The following is a 21,019-nucleotide window of genomic DNA, read 5'->3' as shown; positions in this document are numbered from 1 at the left end:
GGATCTTTGTGAGTTCGAGACCAGCCTGGTCTACAGAGCTAGTTCCAGGACAGGCTCCAAAGCCACAGAGAAACCCTGTCTCGAAAAACCAAAAAAAAAAAAAAAATTCAGGCTGTGATGAGAAGAACTGAGGTTGAATATAATCGTGACTTTTTAGTGGAAGGGCCAAGGACCTTCCCCGAGTATTTTAGAGAACACTTCTATGAGTAGTGGCTTCCAGATCTTGGCTCCCTAAAGTCGCGGTCACCTTGAGTACTAACTGTTGACATCATCCAGCAATAGCAATGGGCAGCAGAGAGCAACGTGGGGTAGAGTGGCATCGAAATAGGGTCTCATTGTAGCGTAGCCTGGTTCTGAATTTAGTGCAATCCTGCCTGGACCCCCCAAGTCCTGGGATTGCAGACTTAAGCACCACGCTTGACAGACAGAATGTTTTTAAGACAGGAAGAAGTCGGTGTACCATATTGGTTCCTCGCCCCTAGGTCTCCCTGGCTGGACAATGTCTGCAGGATGCTCCAGTGGCTTTCCTGAGGAATATTGATATTAAATGTACCATCAATCTGGAAGTGCACCGAGAACGAGATGGCACCGTCCCTGAGAATGTGAAGATTCGCACGGTGGGAGGTAGGCTGCCTTTGCGGTTAAAACAGTATGTAAGCCTCTGGCTCTGCATCCATGATGGCTCCTCTGTTGGTTGAGGATGGTTTTTTCCACGAGAAAAGTTCAGTCTGACTGGACAGCACCCTGTACATGTGGTTGGTGTTTTCCTCTCTGCTCTGGGCACTGAGTCCCTTCCCCTCCTCAGGTCTCTATTGTGACTTAAGTCAGATCTCCATCCTGTGCACCCTACACACCTGAGGAGCCCCAGGCCTTTCAGTACCAGCAGAGGGAGCTGGTGTTTTCTGTGCAGTGAGCTACTGAGCTCTTGTCTGTCCCTGCACTTCACATCAGCACATCAGCGGGGCCATTGCTTTGCTGCTGGCTCCCCCTGAACAAAGGATGGAGACACACTGTGACTGCAGCCATGGGGAGGCTGGCTAGTCTGTGGGTCTCTACAGGCGGGCTCACGGGCTCTCAGCATCCAAGAGGAAGTTACAGTTGCTAGTCTCTGCACACACAGATGAACAGTTCCTAAACACGCCTACTCATTCTTCTTTGGAGCTGGCCCATACGAGTAATGGCTTTGCTAATTTCCTATGGGCCAATTGGTCTCGGAGTCCAAGCTCATGTCAAAGTACACACTGACTCAGGATCTCATGCACATACACACACACACATACCCGCCCCACCTCCTCTGCTGCTGCACTTTGCTCTGTGGCCTTCACATCTGACTTCTTTCACTTAGCATCATCTTTTTTGTTTTTCAAGACAGAGTTTCTCTGTGTATCCCTGGCTGTCCTGGAACTCAGTCTGTAGAACAGGCTGACCTTGAACTTAGTGTGTGCCAACTTCTGCCTCTAGCGTGCTGGGATTGAAGGTGGGCACCACCACTACACACCTTTACGTTAGCATAATCTTTTGAAAGCATATGTCTGTGCCACATGACTTATTTACTTTGTTTTAGGGCCAAGGAGGATTCTGCTGTGTGGCTCAGCTGCATTTCGTGACCGACAGATATCTGGCTTGTTGCCACCTTTTTGTTTTATGACCAGTGCTGGAGCGAGCATCTGGAGACACAGTTTTGTGGGATATGAAGTGGGATTGCCATGCCATGTAGTTTACTTGACAGTTTGAGGGACCCCAGACTCTCCCAAAGTGGCTGCACCACAAGTGCTGGTGCTGACTCTTCGTGGGTATAGGGAGCAGCTGGGACAGAGGGACCCCAGCCTCTGATGATGTAAGGGGGGAGGGGAGGACCTCAACACAGGCATGGCTGCCCAGTATCCTTTTTCTTTTTTCTTCTTCTTCTTCTTTTTTTTTTTTTTTTTTTTTTTTTTTTGGAGGGGGGACTTGAGACAGGGTTTCTCTGTGTAGCCCTGGATGTCCTGGAACTCACTCTGTAGACCAGGCTGGCCTCGAGCTCACAGAGATCCACCTGCCTCTGCTTCCAGCCAGTCTCCTCTTCCTTTTCCTTTTTGAGATAGTATAGCCTAGGGTGACCTTGAGCTTCTGAGCCTTCGTCCTGTGAATGCTGGGATTTCAGGCATGTGTGTCACAAAACCTGGCTCCTTGTTAGCTCGATAAACCCCTGTGCGTACGTGAGTGGCACCATGAGGGACCACATGTCTCTGTGAAAGTTAATTTGTTAGGGGAAATTCAATCACACTGTGAACCCCAAGTTTGCATTAGCAGTAATTAAATAAAATTAACCTTGGGTCAGGAGGTTCAGTTAGCAACTAGTTGACAGAAAGTGATCAGAGAGAATCAGAAGGCATCCAGAAGAGAGAGAGACACACACCAGGAGTAGGAAGGATTTGGAGTGGTGCAGACTTTTTTTTTTTTTTTTGGTTTTTCGAGACAGGGTTTTTCTGTGGCTTTGGAGCCTGTCCTGGAACTAGCTCTTGTAGACCAGGCTGGTCTCGAACTCACAGAGATCCGCCTGCCTCTGCCTCCCGAGTGCTGGGATTAAAGGCGTGCGCCACCATCGCCCGGCCAGACTTTTTTTTTGCAAAAAAAAAAAAAAAAAAAAAAAGAGCAAAAGGATGTGCTGTTTTGGAGAGATGCCAGCAAGGAGAGAAGGTTAGCCAGTTGCTACTGAGCTAGCAGGTTTTCACCCCAGCTTTTGAATCTCTAGTCTTATTTATAAATAGAGAGATAGAAGTTTAGTTAAAGCTACCTTTAGTGGCAGTGGCAGAGTTGCAGTTTCTGGCTGAAATAGCAGTAGATTAAGGTGCAGCCACTTGCCAAGTTAAAACACGATTGATTCTGTGTCTCTTTAGGTCTGGTCACACCAAGAGTAAGCTATGAGCAAGCCGCTGACCTGGACAAATGGATCTCCAGTCCAGGTACATAGTGTTACACGTTCATGCCACTTCTACAAAACACAGGTGCTGTTCCTTTTCTGTTTTATTTTCTTTTTGAGACAGGTTCTCACTCTGTGGCACTGGATGCCCTGGAACTCCCTATATAGACCAGGTTGGCCTGGAACTCACAGAGATCCACCTGCCTCTGCCTTCTGGGTGCTGGGATTAAAGGTGTGCGACACTATATCTGGGTTGTTGTTTTTGTTTTTTTCAAGACAGGGTTTCTGTGTAGCCTTTGCTGTCCAGGAACTCACTCTGTAGACCAGATTCTCCTTGAACTCAGGGATCTGCCTGCCTCTGCCTCCTGAGTGCTTTGATTAGAGTTTGGTGCCACCGCTGCCCAGCATTTTTTAAAAATATTTGTTTATTTATTATGTATACAATATTCTGTCTGTGTGTATGCCTGCAGGCCAGCAGAGGGCACCAGATCCCATTACAGATGGCTGTGAGCCACCATGTGGTTGCTGGGAATTGAACTCAGGTACTTTGGAAGAGCAGGCAATGTTCTTAACCTCTGAGCCATCTCTCCAGCCCTGCTCCCCAGCATTTTAACAAATTTTTAAAGATTGATTTTTATCTATGTGTCTGTGTGGTGTGTGCTAAGGCCAGAAGAGGGTATCAAATCTCCTGGAGCCTCACTTAAGGCTGATTGATGTGAGTGCTAGAAAGCAAACTCTGGTCCTCTGTGAGAGCACACCTTTAAACCCAGCATTTGGCAGACTGAGGCTTGTAGATCACTATGCATTCAAAGCCAGCCTGTCAACATAGCAAGTTACAGGACAGCAAATATATATATATATAAGAGACTGTGTCTCAAAACAAACAAAACACAAAATCAGATGACGGGCCAGAGAGACAGTTCAGTGGGTAAAGGTGTTTGCAGCCACGCTTGAGGACCTGAGTTCAGTTCCTGGGACCTGTTTGGTGAAAGGCACCAACCAACTCCTGAAACTTGTCCTTTGACCTCCACTCGGGCACTGTGACAAGCCCCTGCATGTGTATGTGTGTGTGTGTGTGGGGGGGCATGCAAGGGTGTGTGTGTACATGCAGGAACACACACTAATAAATAAAAATGTGAAAAAAGAAAGGATGGAGAATGATTGAGGAAGATACACAGCACTGACCTCTGACCTCTATATATATACATCATGTAGAGGTCACACAGGAATGTTTACACATATGTAAACACACAAAGTAATTAAAAATTTAAAAATGGGGGCTGGAAAGATGACTCAGTGCTTAAGAGCATTGGCTGCTCTTGCAGAGGACCAGGTTCAGTTCCCAGCACCCACATGATGGCCCACATCTGTAACTTCAGTTGCAGGTGATTTGATGCCCTCTGCTGCCCTCCTGGGCACCAGTCACACTCCATGGTGCATACACTTATGTGCACATGCAAACAAGACCCTCATGCACGTGAAATAAAAATAATATATACATCTTTAGGAAAGAATTGATGGAGGCTCAGCAGAGTTGGAAGACACTCCAGCAGAGTTTTGTTGCATGTTCTGCTTGTGTGGCTTCTGTGGACTCTGAGACCTCAGCCGCCACCTCACAGGCCCTGAGGGGATGTGCATCAGAGCCCTCGCCAGCGCTCAGGTTCTGAGGCCTTTGCATAAGTCACTCTTAGGTTGTTAGTCCTTGCGGACACAGCAGGGTCATTCTTGCCTGCTTTATTTTCTAATCTTCGTGTGTGTGTGTGTGTGTGTGTGTGTGTGTGTGTGTGTGCATGTGCATGGAAATCAGGACAAATTCAGCTGTGTCTCCCCCTTATTTGAAAGAGGTATCTTGTTCTTTGATGCCAGTGTTGGGCTAGCACCAGAACTGAAGCTGGGCTCTCAGCTGGCTTTCTGTGGGTTCTGGGGATCTGAGCCTTCTCTCCAGCCCCCTTTCTTGCTTTTCCTGGTAGTTAAACTTTGCAGCCAGAGCAGCTGTGTGGTGTGCCTGATTCAGCAGCCCTTTGTTTTGAATGAAGGTGTGGCCTGTGTTCCTTTCCAGTGGGTTATGACCTTGTTCCTGGCTGTGTGTTTGAAATTCATTCTTTCTAATAGCTTAATAGCTGCTAGGCCTCAGCTCTCTGCTCCCGGATGCCTGAGTGTCCCCAAGTGCAGAGCTCAGTACTGGGGACACAGGAATCACAGGAAAGGGACAGAATCATTCAGGGAGCCGAGGTGGAATAGAGGATGTGGCTAATTGACTTGGGACTACAGGAAGCTCCGTGGAGGAAACAGTGGATGGCTTCCTTAGGGAGCTGGAGAGATGGCGGCTGTGGGGGCACTCAGGCAGAGAGAGCCCCAGGAACACTTCACCTCAGAGAGGGTTTTTCTTTGCAGACACACTTGTGAACAGTGGATCTGCCTCCAGAAATGTGAGCGTTGAAGAGGATTACGTTTTCAGATGGCAAAATAATTCCATCAGCGGACTAGACATCACAGTCATCAGGGCGGAGATCAGTGCCCACCAGAAAGGTAACGCTGGTGAGAGGCTGGAGAGCCTTGAGTGGGAAGTGTTTTATTTTCCGATGGTTTCTGTAACTGTGGCTCTTCCAGTGGAGCCAGACTTGTTTATCATATGTGTTTATCACTGAATCAAGGAGTCAGTATTTTTTTTTTTTTATCCCAAGACAGGGTTTTTCTGTGTAGCCCTGGGTGTCCTGGAATTAGCTCTGTAGACTAGGCTGGCCTTGAACTCACAGAGATCCGCCCCGCCTCTGCCTCCTGAGTGCTGGGATTAAAAGGGTGTGCCACCACCGCTTGGCAGGCGTCAGGAGTCAGACTTAATTTTGCTTTGGGCGTGGTGGCTCACACCTGTGATGCTAGAGCTCTGGAGGCTGAGACAGTGAGACAGTGAGTTCAAAATACATACAGTGAAGCCCTGTCTCAAAGGAACAAAAAAAGTGATTTTTAAAGTAAATGGTACCTAGGCTAGAGAGATGGCTCAGCACTGGCTGCTTTTCCAGAGGACCTGGGGTTCAGTTCCCAGCACCCACATGGCAGCTCACAGATCAGTGTACCCCAGATACTCCACAGACATCTGCAGTGGCTTGCACGTCTACACACATGTATGTATAATTAAAAATAAAGTTTCCCTGAGCAGGGGTGGCGCACGCCTTTAATCTCAGCACTTGGAAAGCAGAGGCAGGCAGATCTCTGTGGATTCATGGCCAACTTGGTCTATAAAGTTTGTTCTAGAACAGTAGTACTGTTACACAGAGAAACCCTGTCCCAATACCCCTCCGAAAAGAATTAAATAAAAAAAATAAAGTAAATAGTATCCCTGGGCTGGCAAGATGGCTCTGCTGGGAGGGTGCTTGTGACAAGCCTGACAACCCTAGCTTGTGTCCCCAGAACGGACTCCTGCAAGTTGTCTTCAGACCCCCACATGTGTGCCAATGCTTATGCACCCACACACCCACACACATACATGCACACCATTACACCCAGATCATTCTCCCCTCCCCCCCCCGCACCCCAAGCCAACTAGACCAAACCTGTATGTAAAAGCAAAGAGCCTTTATTCTTACACAAGTTTGCAAACTTGGACTCTCTGTGTGTTCAATGTATTGGAGTGATCGGAGAGCCCCAAGCTCAGCTGGGGTTGGGGTTTTATAGTAGCAATAGAAAAGGTGGGGGTGAGGTATCTGTAAGGTTCAGGACCCCTGACTGGCTGACATGTCTAGGGGTGTCCTGGTGAAAAATGGTGGGTGTGTGCTGGCAGGTGACCCTATCTACAATGGTTGGAATGTTAGAAGTTTCCTTTGGAAATGTCCTGGGTGGTGCTGGCTTATGACTTTTCCTGGAACCTGGTTGCTGCCTGCTATGGCAGCTGTGCGGCCTGGGTGCCATGTATGGCCAAGCTGCCCTGGGCCCCACATCGCCTGGGCCCTATTATGTGTGGCTTGGCTGCCCTGCCCCCTCAATAAAACATAATTTTAAAAAGTTTTATTTATTTATTTATCTATCTATTTATTATGTATGCAGTATCTGCCTGCATGTACACCTGCATGTCAGAAGAGGGCACTATATCTCATCATAGATGGTTATGAGCCACCATGTGGTTGCTGGGAATTGAACTCGGGATTCTCTGGAAGAGCAGTCAGTGCTGTTAACCTCTGAGCCATCTCTCCAGCCCAAAACGTAATTTTAAAAGAAGAGAAAAAATGGTATGAGCTTGGCTAGCGTATGCCTTTAATCTCAGCACTCGGGAGGCAGAGGCTGGCAGGAATCTTCTGTATAGACCAGGTTGGCTTCAGCCTCCTGAGTGCTGAGACCAAATGTGTGTAATAACATACTTGATTTGTTTCTGTTTTGGTCTTGGTTTTTGTTTTGTTTTGCTTTTTAAGATGATAGCCTGGACTGGCCTTCACCTCAAAGCCATCCTCCTGCCTCAGCCTCCTGAGTGCTGGAATTACGGCGTGTGTCGCCATGCCTGGCACATGGGCATTGCTTTCTTTTCCCAGTGAAATGGTACACATTATATCTCCAGTTTCTTTCATCTCTAGGAACAATGGCCCAAAGATTCACAGTGAAGTTTTTAAGCCATGACAGTGGTGATAAGAAGGAATCTTCTGGAAACCCAGGTAGGACGACTGATGTGCTGGTCTGCACATGCCCTAGGGCTCTCCTGGGCTGTGACATGGTTATCAGGAGCTACCGAGTTGTGTCTCCATGGCCGGTTTATCCTGTGACAGTCCACTTTCTCTGACGGCAACTCAATATTGTAATATACAATGTTACTTTAAATGCAAATTTTATTCTTTATAGGTGTTTTATTTTTGTATTTTGTGGGGTTCTTTAGTTCCTGTTTTTTGTTTTGTTTTTTCTATAGGACTTCTCAATGTAGCCCTGGCTGTCCTGGAATTCTTTCTGTAAACTCAGAGATTAGCCTGCCTCTGTCTCCCAGTGCTGGGATTAAAGGCATGCACCACCACCACTGGCTAGTGTGTGTGTGTGTTTAATGATTTATTTTTATTTCATGTGCATTGGTGTTTTGCCTGCATGTATGTCTGTTGGATCCCCTGGAACTAGAGTTACAGACAGTTGTGAGCTGCCATGTGGGTGCTGGGAATTGAACCTGGGTCCTCTGGAAGAATAGTCAGTGCTCTTAACCACTGAGCCACCTCTCCAGTCTCTTTTTTAAAAATTATTTTTACTTTTGTTTGTGTTTGTGTTCACTTGCATGTGAGTTCACTCACACGTGCCTCTTGTGTGCAGACACCCATGTAGGTCAGACTCCCTGGGTCTGGAGTTTCAGTCAGTTGTGAGCTGCCCAGCACGTGTGTTGGGACCCAACCTGGGGTCTTCTGGAAGAGCAACAAGTGCTCCCAAACACTGAGCCATCTCCCTAGATCCCAGGAGGGCTTTTCTTTTTGTATTTGTGTGTAGCCAAGACTGGCCTTGAACTCTGGATCTAATGTCCTCCCTCAACCTTCCAAGTAGCTAGGATTATAGGCACTGTACCACCACCTGGTGCCTTTTAAAAATGTTTATTGTGTATACAGTGTTCTGCCTGCAGGCCAGAAGAGGGCACCAGATCTCATTACAAATGGTTGTGAGCCACCATGTGGTTGCTGGGATTGAACTCAGGACCCTTGGAAAAGTAGCCAGTGCTCTTGACCTCTGAACCATCTCTCCAGCCCACCTTTGTCCTTTTGAAAGAAAGCTGATACTTGGTGGGCCACGGTCCTCTGAGGATGATAGCCATTGCCACCCTAGAGTGGTTGTGACCGTATCTACAGAAACCCCAGTGAGGTCAGGCCTGCTTCCCTCCCAGCTGCTTGGGAGATACTGGTGCATGGGGGGTGAAAGGCTGAGGGGTGCCCCATCCATGCAGCAGGAGATACTGGCGCATAGGGGGTGGAAGGCTAACTGAGGGGTGCTCCATCCATGCGGCAGGACATCACCACCCGTGCTGGTGGGGTTCTCAGCGCTGTCACTGTCTTAAGGTCACCCACACTCCTGTGAGTTAGCGCACCAAAGCCGTGGGCTCATGCCCTTCAATCCCAGTTCATTCACATGTAGTCAGGGCAAGGCCCACACCGGCTTGCTGTGCACCTGCTCATCTCCTGCCTTTTCGGCCTCCTTGGTGCCTGGTTTGCACCTGTGACGTGGTAACCTATGTGGAGCTGGTAATGTTTTAGATATGCTGGGATAAGTAAAGTACATCAGGACATCAGGGAGGCTGGTGTTCAGGAGTGATGGGAAGTAAGGTCAGAGTATCCGTGGGCTGTGACCGTGACTGGGCCCAGATCTGTGGGACGGGCACCAAATCACACGGGGATGGAGAGGGAAGTGGGAACACGCACTGAGTTGGCCATTGCTGTGGGGTTCTCCTGAGGAATGCTGGTGCTGCACATGTTGGCTAGGAATGTGGCACAGCCTTCAATTTCAGAGCTTCCTCCCTCCATAGCTTGAGAACGGGGTTGCACATGGGTGCCGTCAGGCCTGACTAAAAATGAATAAGTCAAAAAAATCGAAACAGGAAGTAGAAATCACCATCCTCTTGCCTCAGCCTTTCAAGTGTTGGGGTCACCTGCTGCTGTGTGGGCACAGGGGTGGCGTTTACAAAGCTCCGCCTCCACCTCCAAGGCTTCCCTGTCCTGCTGTCTGATGTATGAGAAGATGCCAGCTCTCCCTGCCTTGTTTGCTGTTCTAGGTTACCAGCTTGGCAAGCCGGTCCGCACCCTGCATACCGATGGGATGAATGTTACTGCGTTGCACCTCTGGCAGCCAGGTGATGTGCTTTGCCATGGCGATTTGCCCCTGGCAAACAGGAGCTAGAAAATCTGCTGCTCTTTTGGCCTGTGGCGTGGGGGGGGGGGGGGCGGGCGCTACTTTTTGTGTCTCTGTGGCTTCCCGCCCCCACCCCCAAGGTTGTCTAGCATGTTGTACCTATGTGCTGGGTATTTGAAGATCAGTTCAGGCGTGACTGGGCTCTCTGTGGCCAGCATGCTGCTCCTCGGAATGATGGGCACCCAGTGCTGTGGTAGGAGATGCCCATACCTGTCAGAAGCAGCGATGTCCCACTACCAAGGAGTCACTGAACTTGGTCCAGGAATTCTCACAGAGAATAGTGTCTTTGTTTGGCTTTGAAAGTATCAGAAGGATTAGAATAGCAGTTCTCAACCTTCCTAATACTGTGACCCTTTAATACAGTTCCTTATGTCATGGTAACCTCCAAGCACAAAATTCTTTTCTTTCTTTTTTTTTCACAGTCCATAAAGGCTCTTTATTTATGTTTTACATCTCTAGAAAAAGAATCATGTGGTTGCTGGGAATTGAACTCAGAACCTTTGGAAGAGCAGGCAATGCTCTTAACCATTGAGCCATCTCTCCAGCCCCTACAAAATTATTTTCTTTGCTATTTTAGAGCTGTAATTTTGCTTCTGTTATGAATCGTAAAGTAAGCATCTGATATGAGATCCCCAAAGGGCTTATGACCCACAGGTTGAAGACGACCAGATCAGAGTAACGAAATGACCCAGTTTGCAGAAACGGAAACATTTTGTTTTACTTTCCATTACTGGTTTTGTATTGTTTAGCCAGCTGTGCTGGACATTCCTGCTATCCCAGCACTTTAAGATGTGGAGGCAGGAGGACCAGGAGGTCAAGGTCATCCTCAGCTTCATCATCAGCCCAAGGCCAGACTGGGCTGTGTGAGACCCTGTCTCAAAAAAGATGAAAATTAACACTTTTTGTTTGTTTGATTGAAAAGGGTCATTTTATGTTGTTCAGGCTGGCCTTGAACCGCCATGCTCCTGCCTCCACCTCCTGAGTACCGCTGAGAGGGCTTTCAGGAAACACCTGGAAGTAAATTTTGTCTATTAGCAGAACAGTGAGAACTCATCTTTCAGTTGCAGCTGGAAGGGGCTTGTGCACATCAGCCGCTCTCAGACCCGTTTTATTTGGAGAGAATGTACTTGCCGGCTGCCTTTTGGAGGTTGGGATTAATGAGAACTGTACGCAGCTCCGGTGAGTCTCATATTGGTTGGTTTATGTGAAGTGGGGTCTCATAACCAAAGATGGCCTTGAACTCTTGATCCTACTGTCTCCACCTCCCCAGGACTGGCTCAGCGAGTTTCATTCATTAATTTTCCTGCATTTTGAGTGGTTTCCTTAAAATTAATTTATCACGTGTGCGCAGAGAGAACTTGCACATCAACACAGGCAAGCAGACCTGGGGATGAGAACTATTCATGCTTAAACAAGGCTTCTGGTGTGGGAGCCTTCTCTGAAAACTGGGTGAAGGGCCAGGGCCATCTGTAGTTTTAACTGCATGATTAGTGTTTGGAAAATGTTTGTGCACATGTGTGTATTTAATATTGTCCATGAAATTATTGAGTGTGTGAGATGGGTATGAGCACAGGTGCATGCATGTGTGTGTCTTGTGTGTGTGCGTAGGTTGGGGAGCACCTTTCTCCAGCACAGATTCTAGGTGTGGAACACAGGTCATCAGGGTTGGTGGCACTTGCTCTTACCCCTGAGCCATATTGCTAACCCTGACTTTTTTCATGGCGGTAAAATTCCTATGTTATTAACCTTCGTGAAGCACCGATTGAGCCAGGCACAGTTGCTCAGCCATCGTTGCTCTCGAGAGGCTGAGGCAGGGTTGTTGTTAGGGGTATCTTGGGCTGCATATAACACCCGGTCTCAACATAGAATCAAACAAAGAGGGTCTGTCTGTCGCAATGGTTCAGCAGGTAAAGGCATTTGCTGCTAAGGGACCTGAATTCAAGACCAGGACCTGTGGTGGAAGAAAACTGACGCCCTTAAGTTGTCTGACCCTCAAATATGCCACGGCACATGCATGCACATGTACACAAATGTTTAAAAGACCAAAGTCAAGCAAAAAAGTTGAATATCTACAGGCCTTTTATGATCATATATATCTTGTTCTAAAATATTTTCATCACCAAAAATGAAAATCTGTCTGTATAAATAGTTACCCCCCCCCCCATCTTCTCCCCAAAGCCTCAGGTACCACACACCCTGCTTTCTGCCTCTGTGCTTTGCCTGTTGGGTGTTCAAATGGAATCAGACCCACCCTGCTGTTCTTCCATGTCACAGCATGTACTGGAACTCCCTCCGTTCCTATGATGACCTGTAGACTGACTGTCTTTGTGTGTCTGTACATACCACACCTTGTTCATCCCCCTGGGTTGTTGGACATCTGCGTCTTCCACTCTTTGGCTGCGTTCATGGCTGCGAACAGGCCTGTACTAGTTTTTCTTTGAATTGCTTACTGTTCTTTTTTCTTTTTGGTTTCTCAAGACAGGGTTTCTTTATGTAGCTCTGTCTATCCTGTAACTACCTTTGTAGACCAGGCTGGCCTCGAACTCACAAAGATATGCCTGTTGCTGCTTCCCAAATCCTGGGTGAAAGGTGTGCACCACCACCTGGTAGGCGCTTCCTGTTCTTTTAGTCTGTGCCTGGGAATTGAAGTGCCAGGTTGTCTGGTAAAGCCGTCTGCAGTGCCTGGTTTTTCTACAGTGATGGCGTCTTTTGCCACTCGCACAGCAGAGCAGGACAGCCCCAGTGTTCCCACATCTTCCCAGCACTCACTGTTTTCCTTGTTTCTGATTACATTTTTGTTGTTTTACGTTTATCTTTGTTTTGTTCAAGGATGGGCGAGCACACATATGCTTCCCATGTGGAGGTCAGAGGACAACTCTTGGGGCCCAGTGCTCTCTCTGGCCATGCTGTAGGGTCTAAGAATCCAGCTCAGGTCTTTAGGCCTGCTACACGCTCCTCCACCCACTGAGCCACCTCACTGGCCCCTCCCCTCCCAGCACGGTCTCCACTTTAAGATTTATTTGTTTTTATGGTTTAAAAGTTTGTATGGTTTGTATGCCTATGCACCATGTGCAGGCAGTGCCTGCAGTGACCAGTTGAGGCTGCCAGATGCCCTGGAACTGGGGGTACGGATGGTTGTGAGCTACCAAGTAGGTGCTGAGAATTGAACCTGGGGCTTCTAGAAGAGCGGCAAGTATTCTTTCTTTTTTATTTCTTTGTTTCTTTCTTTCTTTTCCTTCCTTCCTTCCTTTTTTTTTTTTTTTTTTTTTTTTTTTTTTTTTTTGAGATTGGGTTCTCTGTGTAGCCCTGACTATCCTAGAACCTGATCTGTAGACCAGGCTGACCTCGAACTCAGGGATCCACCTGCCTCTGCCTCCTGAGTGCTGGGATTAAAAGCGTGTGCCATCACTGTCCAGTTTGAGCAACAAATGTTCTTAATTGCTGAGCCATCTCTCCAGTTTACACCCACACCTGTATATACCCTGTTTATACCCTGCATATACCCCGTTTTTATTTATTATTGTTATTATTATTATTGGTTTTTCAATACAGGGCTTCTTTAGCTTTGGCGCCTGTCCTAGAACTTGCTCTGTAGACCAGGCTGACCTCAGACTCACAGAGATCCGCCTGCCTCTGCCTCCTGAGTGCTGGGATTAAAGGTGTGCGCCACCACTGCCCGGCTGCACTGTGTTTTTAATGTCAGTCCCTCCAGCAGATTTTCATCTGGGCTCCCAGCAAAGACCTAAGTTCCAGTCTTGGGAAGGGCTTGAGGACAAGCCCCGCTGGTCACCTGCTGAGAAGTGTCGTCTTCTTCTCATGCAGGGAGAACGTCCTCCAGAGGCTGGATTTGCTGATACAAGCAACTCACGTCGCGAGGAGAGGCAACTCGGATTACAGCGATCTGAGTGATGGCTGGCTGGAGATCATACGTGAGTCTTAGTGGCCACGCACAGGGGCTTATGGCTATTGAGCCTGTGGTTGCCAGCCGTGGCCCAAGAGCCTGGCGTATTTGGCTAGGACTCTCTGCTGCAGGCAGGAAGCTTTTCACGGCTGTCTCATGGCTTTCCCAGGCAACCCCTGCGGACTTCCTCTTGCTGAGAGTCCAGGCTTGAAGATCTTTAGGGCACGTCAGTTTGCACTGCTGCTTTGAGCTCCCAAGAATATTGGCACCGAGAGCTAACTTGGTAGTGTATAGAAGTCACTTTGTTACCGAGTTTGAAAATGTGGTGCTGAGTGAAGGAAGCCCAGACACAGACCTCCCAGATGTGTAAAAATCCCACTTGTGGGTGCTAGGAAACGGTTAGGTACTGCTGTGATCTGGAGAGTTCTGTGTAGGCTGATCTGAAAGGGAACAAGGCTGAGATGTGTGCAGGGCCCTGGGTCTGAGCCCCAGCAACCACTTCTTCCCAGATCCAAAACCAGTCCGAAAAATCACTCACCTCTGAGCTGTTCACTTTGAAGGGAACTGGGCAGAGACTGGGGTGTGGCTCTAAGGACGGGTGCTAGTTTAGCTTGGTGGTATTATTACAGTGCCTCCAGCCAGGAACAGGAGCAACCAAAGATGCTAGGATGAGTTCTAAGTATCCTTCTTTATGTGACTTCTGAGAGGGTGGTGACTATTTAGGATAATTTTGTGACTTTACTGCGGTCCCTCGTGTTCCTCTCAGAATACTCTTTGGCTTTTGGGGACAAACTTAGACTCTGAATCTCTCATCTCTTTCTCTCTCTCTCTGGTTTTCAAGACAGGGTTTCTATAACAATCCTGACTGTCCTGGAACTAGCTTTGTAGACCAGGCTGGCCTTGAACTTAGAGATCCACCTGTCTCTGCTTCCTGAATGTTGGGATTAAAGACTTGCACCATCATTACCTGGCCTTTTTCTCTTTTTTAAGAAAATATTTTATTTATGTGACTATGTGTCTCTGTGGAAGATTATGCCATACAAGTTCTGGTGTCCTTGGAGGCAGGAGAGGGCATCAGATCTCCTGGAGTTGAAGTTATAGGTGGTTGTGATCTGGGAACTGACCCTGGGTCCTCCACAAGAGCAGCCAGTGCTCCTAAATGCTGAGACATCTCTGCAGCTCCAGACACTGAATCTTTATGTTTAGTTTTATTATGTGGGCTGGGACCTCATTCATCTCGCAGGGAAGCATTTAGCCGCCACTCAGGTGAGTAGTACCTGCTTCTGCCTGGTGGACATGAGGTCACATAGTTATGGGGTGACAACATTAGAGCTTGCTAGAGGACTGGGAGCCAGACCATGTCACCTTCCATTCCTTAGTGTGTCATGTGTGACACTATAGGACAGCTGCTTTTAACAGGTATCTTGACATTCCTGCAGGTGTTGACGTCCCTGAGACAGGTGCTGACCTGCCCCTGAGCAGTGCAAATGGCATCTGCCCAGAAGTTCCTGCCCAGCTCACCATCCGCATCCTCATTGCTGAAGCTGGTTCTGTGGAAGGGGTGGCTCAGCACGAGATCCTCGGCGTGGAGACGAGGTGTGTGTGGTCTCTTCCCAGCGCTGCCAAAGTCAAGAGCAGGACAAAGACTAGGGATGCTAGGTGGGAATCTGCACACTTGCAAATGGGGATTGTTAGGGATCTGGCTGTGTGGGTGGAAGGCGCCAATACTGTGTTTGAGACTGAAGCTGCTCTCAGGATTGTTGGAAGGCTCTGAGAGCTGCTGCTGCAGAGTCCAGAGGGCTAGGGCTAGCAAGGGGCCGTGCAGTGCTGCATGTGCAACTCTGTGAGCCTGGGTGGCGCGCTGGCAGCAGAATGTGGCCATTGGTTGGAGGCTTTGCCATGTGTGGCTTTAGACAGTTTGATATGTAGTTGCCTCATCTGAGAAACGATGACAGCCGAGTGTTGAGTTTCTCCCTCAGGTGACAGGTTCCACCTAACAGAAAGTGATGCGTGCCGCTCAGTTGGGAAGAGTCCCCATGCTGCAAGCTCAGAGAGGGTCTCTTCCCTTTTACCTCCAGTTCCCCTTGCCCTGGGACTGCCTTCATTCGCAGGGACGTCCTCCTCAGTCCTGCAGGGTCAGCACCAGCTCAGTCTTGCCTGGGCTTACTAAAGAGAGGCCATCTTGTCAAGAGACATTCGGGTAGACTTACATTTGTCCAGCTGGGTCATGTGTTCCTGTCGGAGCCATTTGCCATGGCCAGGACTATCAATAGCCCTGGCAGGCAGGCTCTGGATTCAGGCTTCTGTCTTTTGATCTACTGAACAGAGAGTGGGAGTGATGTGCCTCACCCCTAAGGGAAGTTGGGGAGCAGTTACCAGAACAGGAGAAGGGATGCCTAGTCCCCATCAGAGCTAGAGCTACTTCAGAGTGTTGGGGTGAAACCAGTGGGCTCTCTTCCTAGGCAAGGCTTCACCATTGAGTTTCTCCTCAGCCCCACAGTACTGTTTCGAGGATTCTTCGCCATAACATGTAAAAAGTGCCTTAGTTCTGTGCTGCGGACATGGAATGCCCTCGATAAATGACCAGCTGCCAATAGACTGTGGGAGACAAGCAATCTTTGCTAAGAGAACCTGGTGACGGGTACAGGGACCTGCAGATTCTCTCTTTGTGTCTAGACTTGAATTCCCTGGGGTCCTGAGTCAGGCTTCTGATGAATGGTGGCCACTCTGCCTTACAGTCTCCCCGTTCTAGGGTCTCCACGGTGACCTGGCAGTACCAGTGTGGGCTCACCTGTAAGGACACGGCTGCTCTTCTCCCTCTCAGCGCTTCCGTTCAGTTCATTAAAATCCCTGCGCAGATGCCCCGCCCTCCAACGAGGTGAGCCAATGGCTGACAGGCTAGCAGGTTCCTTCCTGCCTCTCACTGGTTCTCCCCAAACCTTCTCATGTGTTTTTATAGATTCCAGATCAACTTCACAGAGTATGACTGTACCCGGAATGAGCTGTGTTGGCCTCAACTTCTGTACCCTCTGACCCAATATTACCAAGGTAGGGAAGGCAGGTTCCGCTTGTTGTCAGAATGTCATGCCAATTGAAACTGCTGAATCAATGTGTATTTGTCGTGGGCAAACCGCACAGACAGACTTAAAAGAAGAAACTGTGCCACAGCTGATGTTTTATCAGCTATTAATGCTTAACACTAATAATCACTAAATAGTTACCTTCAAAGTCAAGATAGGATACAGCCCACTTGTTGTGGGGATGGGGTAGAGCCCCTGCAAGTGTCATGGCAGGCAGGGAAACAAACCTCAAAGAGATGAAAATGAAAACTCAGTTCAGCCCGGTTGGATCAAACGCTGGGTTCTGGTCCAGTAAACACAGTACGATTTGGAGAAAGTTTCCTGTGTAATACAATTCCCAGTTCACAAGGAGGCGTAAGTACACTGCAACTCAACTCAAAGTACATGTCCTTTCTTCCAAGATAGGAAGAGCCTGCTTCCTGTTCTAGCTGAAGGGCCTAGGGAAGGACCTGGTGTGTCTGGGTCATACAGACAGTATATTGCACTACTATCCGCCTCTGTCCTGGTTGGGGGAGCTCGGGGGAGCCCTTGGCTATATAGATAATATAAGGGTCATTTAGACTATCAGCCACCTCCGGTCCTGGTTTGGGGAGCTTGATATAGTCTCTGGCCTTACAATAATATAGATCATAATGTAGACCACCGGGTTGTTCATCACCCCCTTTCCTCTGAGAGGACAATCCTGCATGCTTAACATTCCTGCTTTCCCTGGTGGTCTGTGGGTGCAAGGACTTTGTGATCCCAAAAAGTTGTCTTTTGCTGTCTTCCAGGAGAGCCCCGTTCCCAGTGTGTCGCCAAAGGCCTAATGCTTCTGTCGCTCCTCCTGTTGGCCACACTCATCAGCCATCCTTGGATGAGACTGTACAGAGGCTGGTGCTCGGCTCCCATCCCCCGCTGACTTTGCTCAGGACTCAGAGTGCGCACTCAGTGGCTCCCTGTAGGCCTGTGTGCCTCTCTGAAACCGTTTGTTTGAGACAGGGTCTCACTATGTAGCCCAGGCTGGCCTCTAAGTACACTGGGATCTTCCTGCCTCTGCCTCCAGAGTGCTGGGACTGAAGGTGTGCACCACTGTGCCTAGCCTCCCTGAAACATTTTAATAAACAAAATGTCTATTTTTATAGAAATTCTTGGTGTTAAGTGAATTTAAGTCGATTATCCAGATATTCAGAGTTGCACAGAGTGATCATTCTTGCTGCCGGCTGGCTTCAGGGGAGCTGCTAGTGTCCCTGAATGTCAGAGACCTAAGCCTAGCACGAATTCCTAATCACAGGAGTTTTGGTTTTGACCATACTTAATGCAAGCATATAAGAATTAAAAAGGATTGATTGATTACTGCTTCATATTCCAAAGAAAAGGTTTGAAAATGCTTAAAAGACTTTTAAAATTAAATTAGATGATGATGATGATGCAGCAGGTCTGTGTTTGAGTGAGCGTAGGTGCGGGTACATGGGAGACAACCATTGGGGCGGGTGGCATTGTGTAGGCATTGCCTCTACCCATGAGCCATCTCAGCATCGCTATAGTCTTAAAGTGTACATTACTCATTGTGTAGAACCAGGCCAGCCTAGAACACAGAGATGTGCTTGTCTCTGCTGCCCGAGTGCTGAGATTAAGGGCACGCGCCACAATGTCTCAGCCAGTTTTCTTAAGCAGGCCAGGACCACCTATCCAAGGGCAGTAGTGCCCATAATGGGCTGGGCCCTCCTACATCAATCAGCAATCAAGATAATTCACCATAGACACGGCTTACAGAGCAATCAGATCTGTGTCACCCTTCAGTTGAGATTCCCGCTTCTCAAGTGACATCATGTCATGTTGACAGTAAAAACTGGTATAGGGCCGGGCGGTGGTGGCGCACGCCTTTAATCCCAGCACTCGGGAGGCAGAGGCAGGCGGATCTCTGTGAGTTCGAGGCCAGCCTGGTCTACAAGAGCTAGTTCCAGGACAGGAACCAAAAGCTACGGAGAAACCCTGTCTCGAAAAATAAAAAAAAATAAAAAAAAAAAAACTGGTATAGGGACATTTGAGCTGAAACCTAAAGGAGTCACCTTTAGTGAGGTCCAGTGGGCCAGTATTTTAAACTGAGGGATTCCAGAGTTCCAGAGACCAGGAAACAGAGAGGAGTGTGGCTGAGTGAAAGGACCCAGGACTAGGGTGAGGGGTTCAGCTTGTCTTTGGAATATAACGAGAGAAGCCACGTCAGATTGTATGCTATTGCAGAAGTCACATGACCACTGTGTAGAGGCTGCCTGTGTGGCCAGTGGGATTGCAGAGGCCACACAGTGCACCACATAGGGTGCCATGGATCGTACACGTCCCAGGCTGACAAACCCACTGTGACAAGGCCAACAACCGGTGGTGGCTGACTGCAAGCGAGCAGGTGTCCTGGGAGTCAAGAGAGAGTTCTCAGACTAGCTCAGCATGATGGCTGCAGCCTCTGTCTCCACTAAGAGCCAAAGGGTGTTTTCTTGGAACGGTAAAGTGGCACAGAGTGGCTAAGACTCTCCTCCCAGCACTCGAAGGCAGAGGCAGATGCATCTCTGTGAGTTTGAGGCCAGCCTGGTCTGCTGTTGTTTTTACTCTAACCCCATATTGAAACGTCAAAATGTAGTTGGTTGCTTTACTCTTTAGTCTTTGGGGACCCGCCACCCAGCTCCCAAATAAATCACACACGGAGTTTATTCTTAGTTGCTTCTGGGCTTTTTCCTTTTCTTCTGTATATCTTACTTTCACTCTGGCCCCTAGTGTCCGCCACTTCCTCCGTTCTCCTGTTCACACTTTCTGCCTGCCAGCCCTGCCTATCCTTTCTCCTGCCTCCCTATTGGCCATTCAGCTCTTTATTAGAGCATCAGGTGTTTTTTTAAAATATTTGTTTGTTTGTTTATTTATTATGTATATGATATTCTGTCTGCGTGTATGCCTGCAGGCCAGAAGAGGGCACCAGACCTCATTACAGACTGTTGTGAGCCACCATGTGGTTGCTGGGAATTGAACTCAGGACCTCTAGAAGAGCAGGCAATGCTCTTAACCACTGAGCCATCTCTCCAGCACCCCCCCCCCCCAATCAGGTGTTTTAGACAGGCAAAGAATCACAGCTTCACAGAGTTAAACAAATGCAGCATAAACAAAAGCAACACATCTTTACATCATTAAAACAATGTTCCGCAGCGTAAACACAAGTAACACACCTTAAAATAATATTCCCCAACACTGGTCTACAGAGCTATTTCCAGGACAGCCAAGGCTACACAAAGAAACCCTGTTTCGACCTCCCTCCCCAAAAGACACTCCTCCTCACCCCCATTAAAATAGATTTATTTATTGGGTCTGGAGAGATGGCTCAGTGGTTAAGAGCCCATATTCCCCTTTCAGAAGACCTGAGTTTGGCTCCCATACCAGGAGGCTCTCTGCCACTGTCTCTCCTGGGGATCTGAATCCTCTGGCCTCTGCAAGCCATGTGCAAGTGCACACACACTTTCTTTAAAATAATAAAAATCATTTGAAAATGTTTATTTGTATGTGTGCTTGAGTGTATATGTGTGCAGAAGCCTATTAGGTCAGAAGAAGACATTGGATTTCTTGAAACTGGAGTTACAGATTGTTGTGAGACATCTGATCTGGGTCCTGGGAGCCCCAAAACTTACTGCAAGAGCTCTAGGTGCTCTTAACTCCTGAGCTATCTCCAGGTCATAGGACAGCAATAACAACAACAAAACTGCTGACGTTATTAAGAGTTCTTGTCGCCGGGCGGTGGTGGCGCACACCTTTAATCCCAGCACTCGGAGGCAGAGGCAGGCAGATCTCTGTGAGTTGGAGACCAGCCTGGTCTACAAGAGCTAGTTACAGGACAGGCTCCAAAACCACAGAGAAAACCCTGTCTCGAAAAACCAAAAAAAAAAAAAAAAAGTTCTTGTCTAGCATATATGAAATCCTGGGTTCCAACCCCAGCCAACACAGACTCAATGTGAGCGGCTTGCCTGTAATCCCAGCACTGAGGTGGGAGGTTGAAGGCAGGAGTTCAAAGTCACCCTTAGCTACTTGAAGAGTTTGCAGCCTGCCTGAGACATGTGGGACCCTATCTCAAAAACAAACAAATAAATTTAAAAAGTAGGTCTCTCAACTGGACGGTGGTGGCACACACCTTTAATCCCAGCACTCAGGAGGCAGAGGCAGGTGAATCTCCGTGAGTTTGAGGCCAGCCTGGTCTACAAGAGCTAGTTTCAAGACACGCTCCAAAGCTACAGAGAAAACCTGTCTCAAAAAACCAACAAACCAAACAAACAA

General features: G+C 48.3%; 1 protein-coding gene across 4 annotated transcripts in view; it reads left to right on the top strand.

The window, feature by feature from the left end:
* Positions 1-18,061, top strand: part of Tctn2 (tectonic family member 2) — a 29,975-nt gene extending 11,914 nt beyond the window's left edge. Inside the window, exons 8-18 of one of the 4 annotated variants that reach the window (XM_041649230.1) lie at positions 483-624; positions 2,880-2,945; positions 5,297-5,431; positions 7,465-7,542; positions 9,618-9,695; positions 10,816-10,933; positions 13,577-13,683; positions 15,095-15,314; positions 16,408-16,533; positions 16,615-16,703; positions 17,506-18,061. In XM_041649230.1, the coding sequence (XP_041505164.1) occupies positions 483-624; positions 2,880-2,945; positions 5,297-5,431; positions 7,465-7,542; positions 9,618-9,695; positions 10,816-10,933; positions 13,577-13,683; positions 15,095-15,314; positions 16,408-16,533; positions 16,615-16,703; positions 17,506-17,633 (1,287 nt within the window). In that variant the 3' untranslated portion in view covers positions 17,634-18,061. The remainder of the gene's footprint in view (positions 1-482; positions 625-2,879; positions 2,946-5,296; positions 5,432-7,464; positions 7,543-9,617; positions 9,696-10,815; positions 10,934-13,576; positions 13,684-15,094; positions 15,315-16,407; positions 16,534-16,614; positions 16,704-17,505) is intronic. The other 3 variants (XM_041649231.1, XM_041649232.1, XM_041649233.1) reach the window with 3 other exon arrangements.
* The last annotated feature ends 2,958 nt before the right edge of the window (positions 18,062-21,019 follow it).

This window comes from Microtus oregoni, unplaced genomic scaffold (assembly GCF_018167655.1).
Source record: "Microtus oregoni isolate MIOR12 unplaced genomic scaffold, Mior012 000003F_ref0000135, whole genome shotgun sequence".
NCBI classification, from domain to species: Eukaryota; Metazoa; Chordata; class Mammalia; order Rodentia; family Cricetidae; genus Microtus; species Microtus oregoni.
Note: the sequence above shows the minus strand (reverse complement) of the source record. Positions and strands in the feature narration are given on the sequence as shown.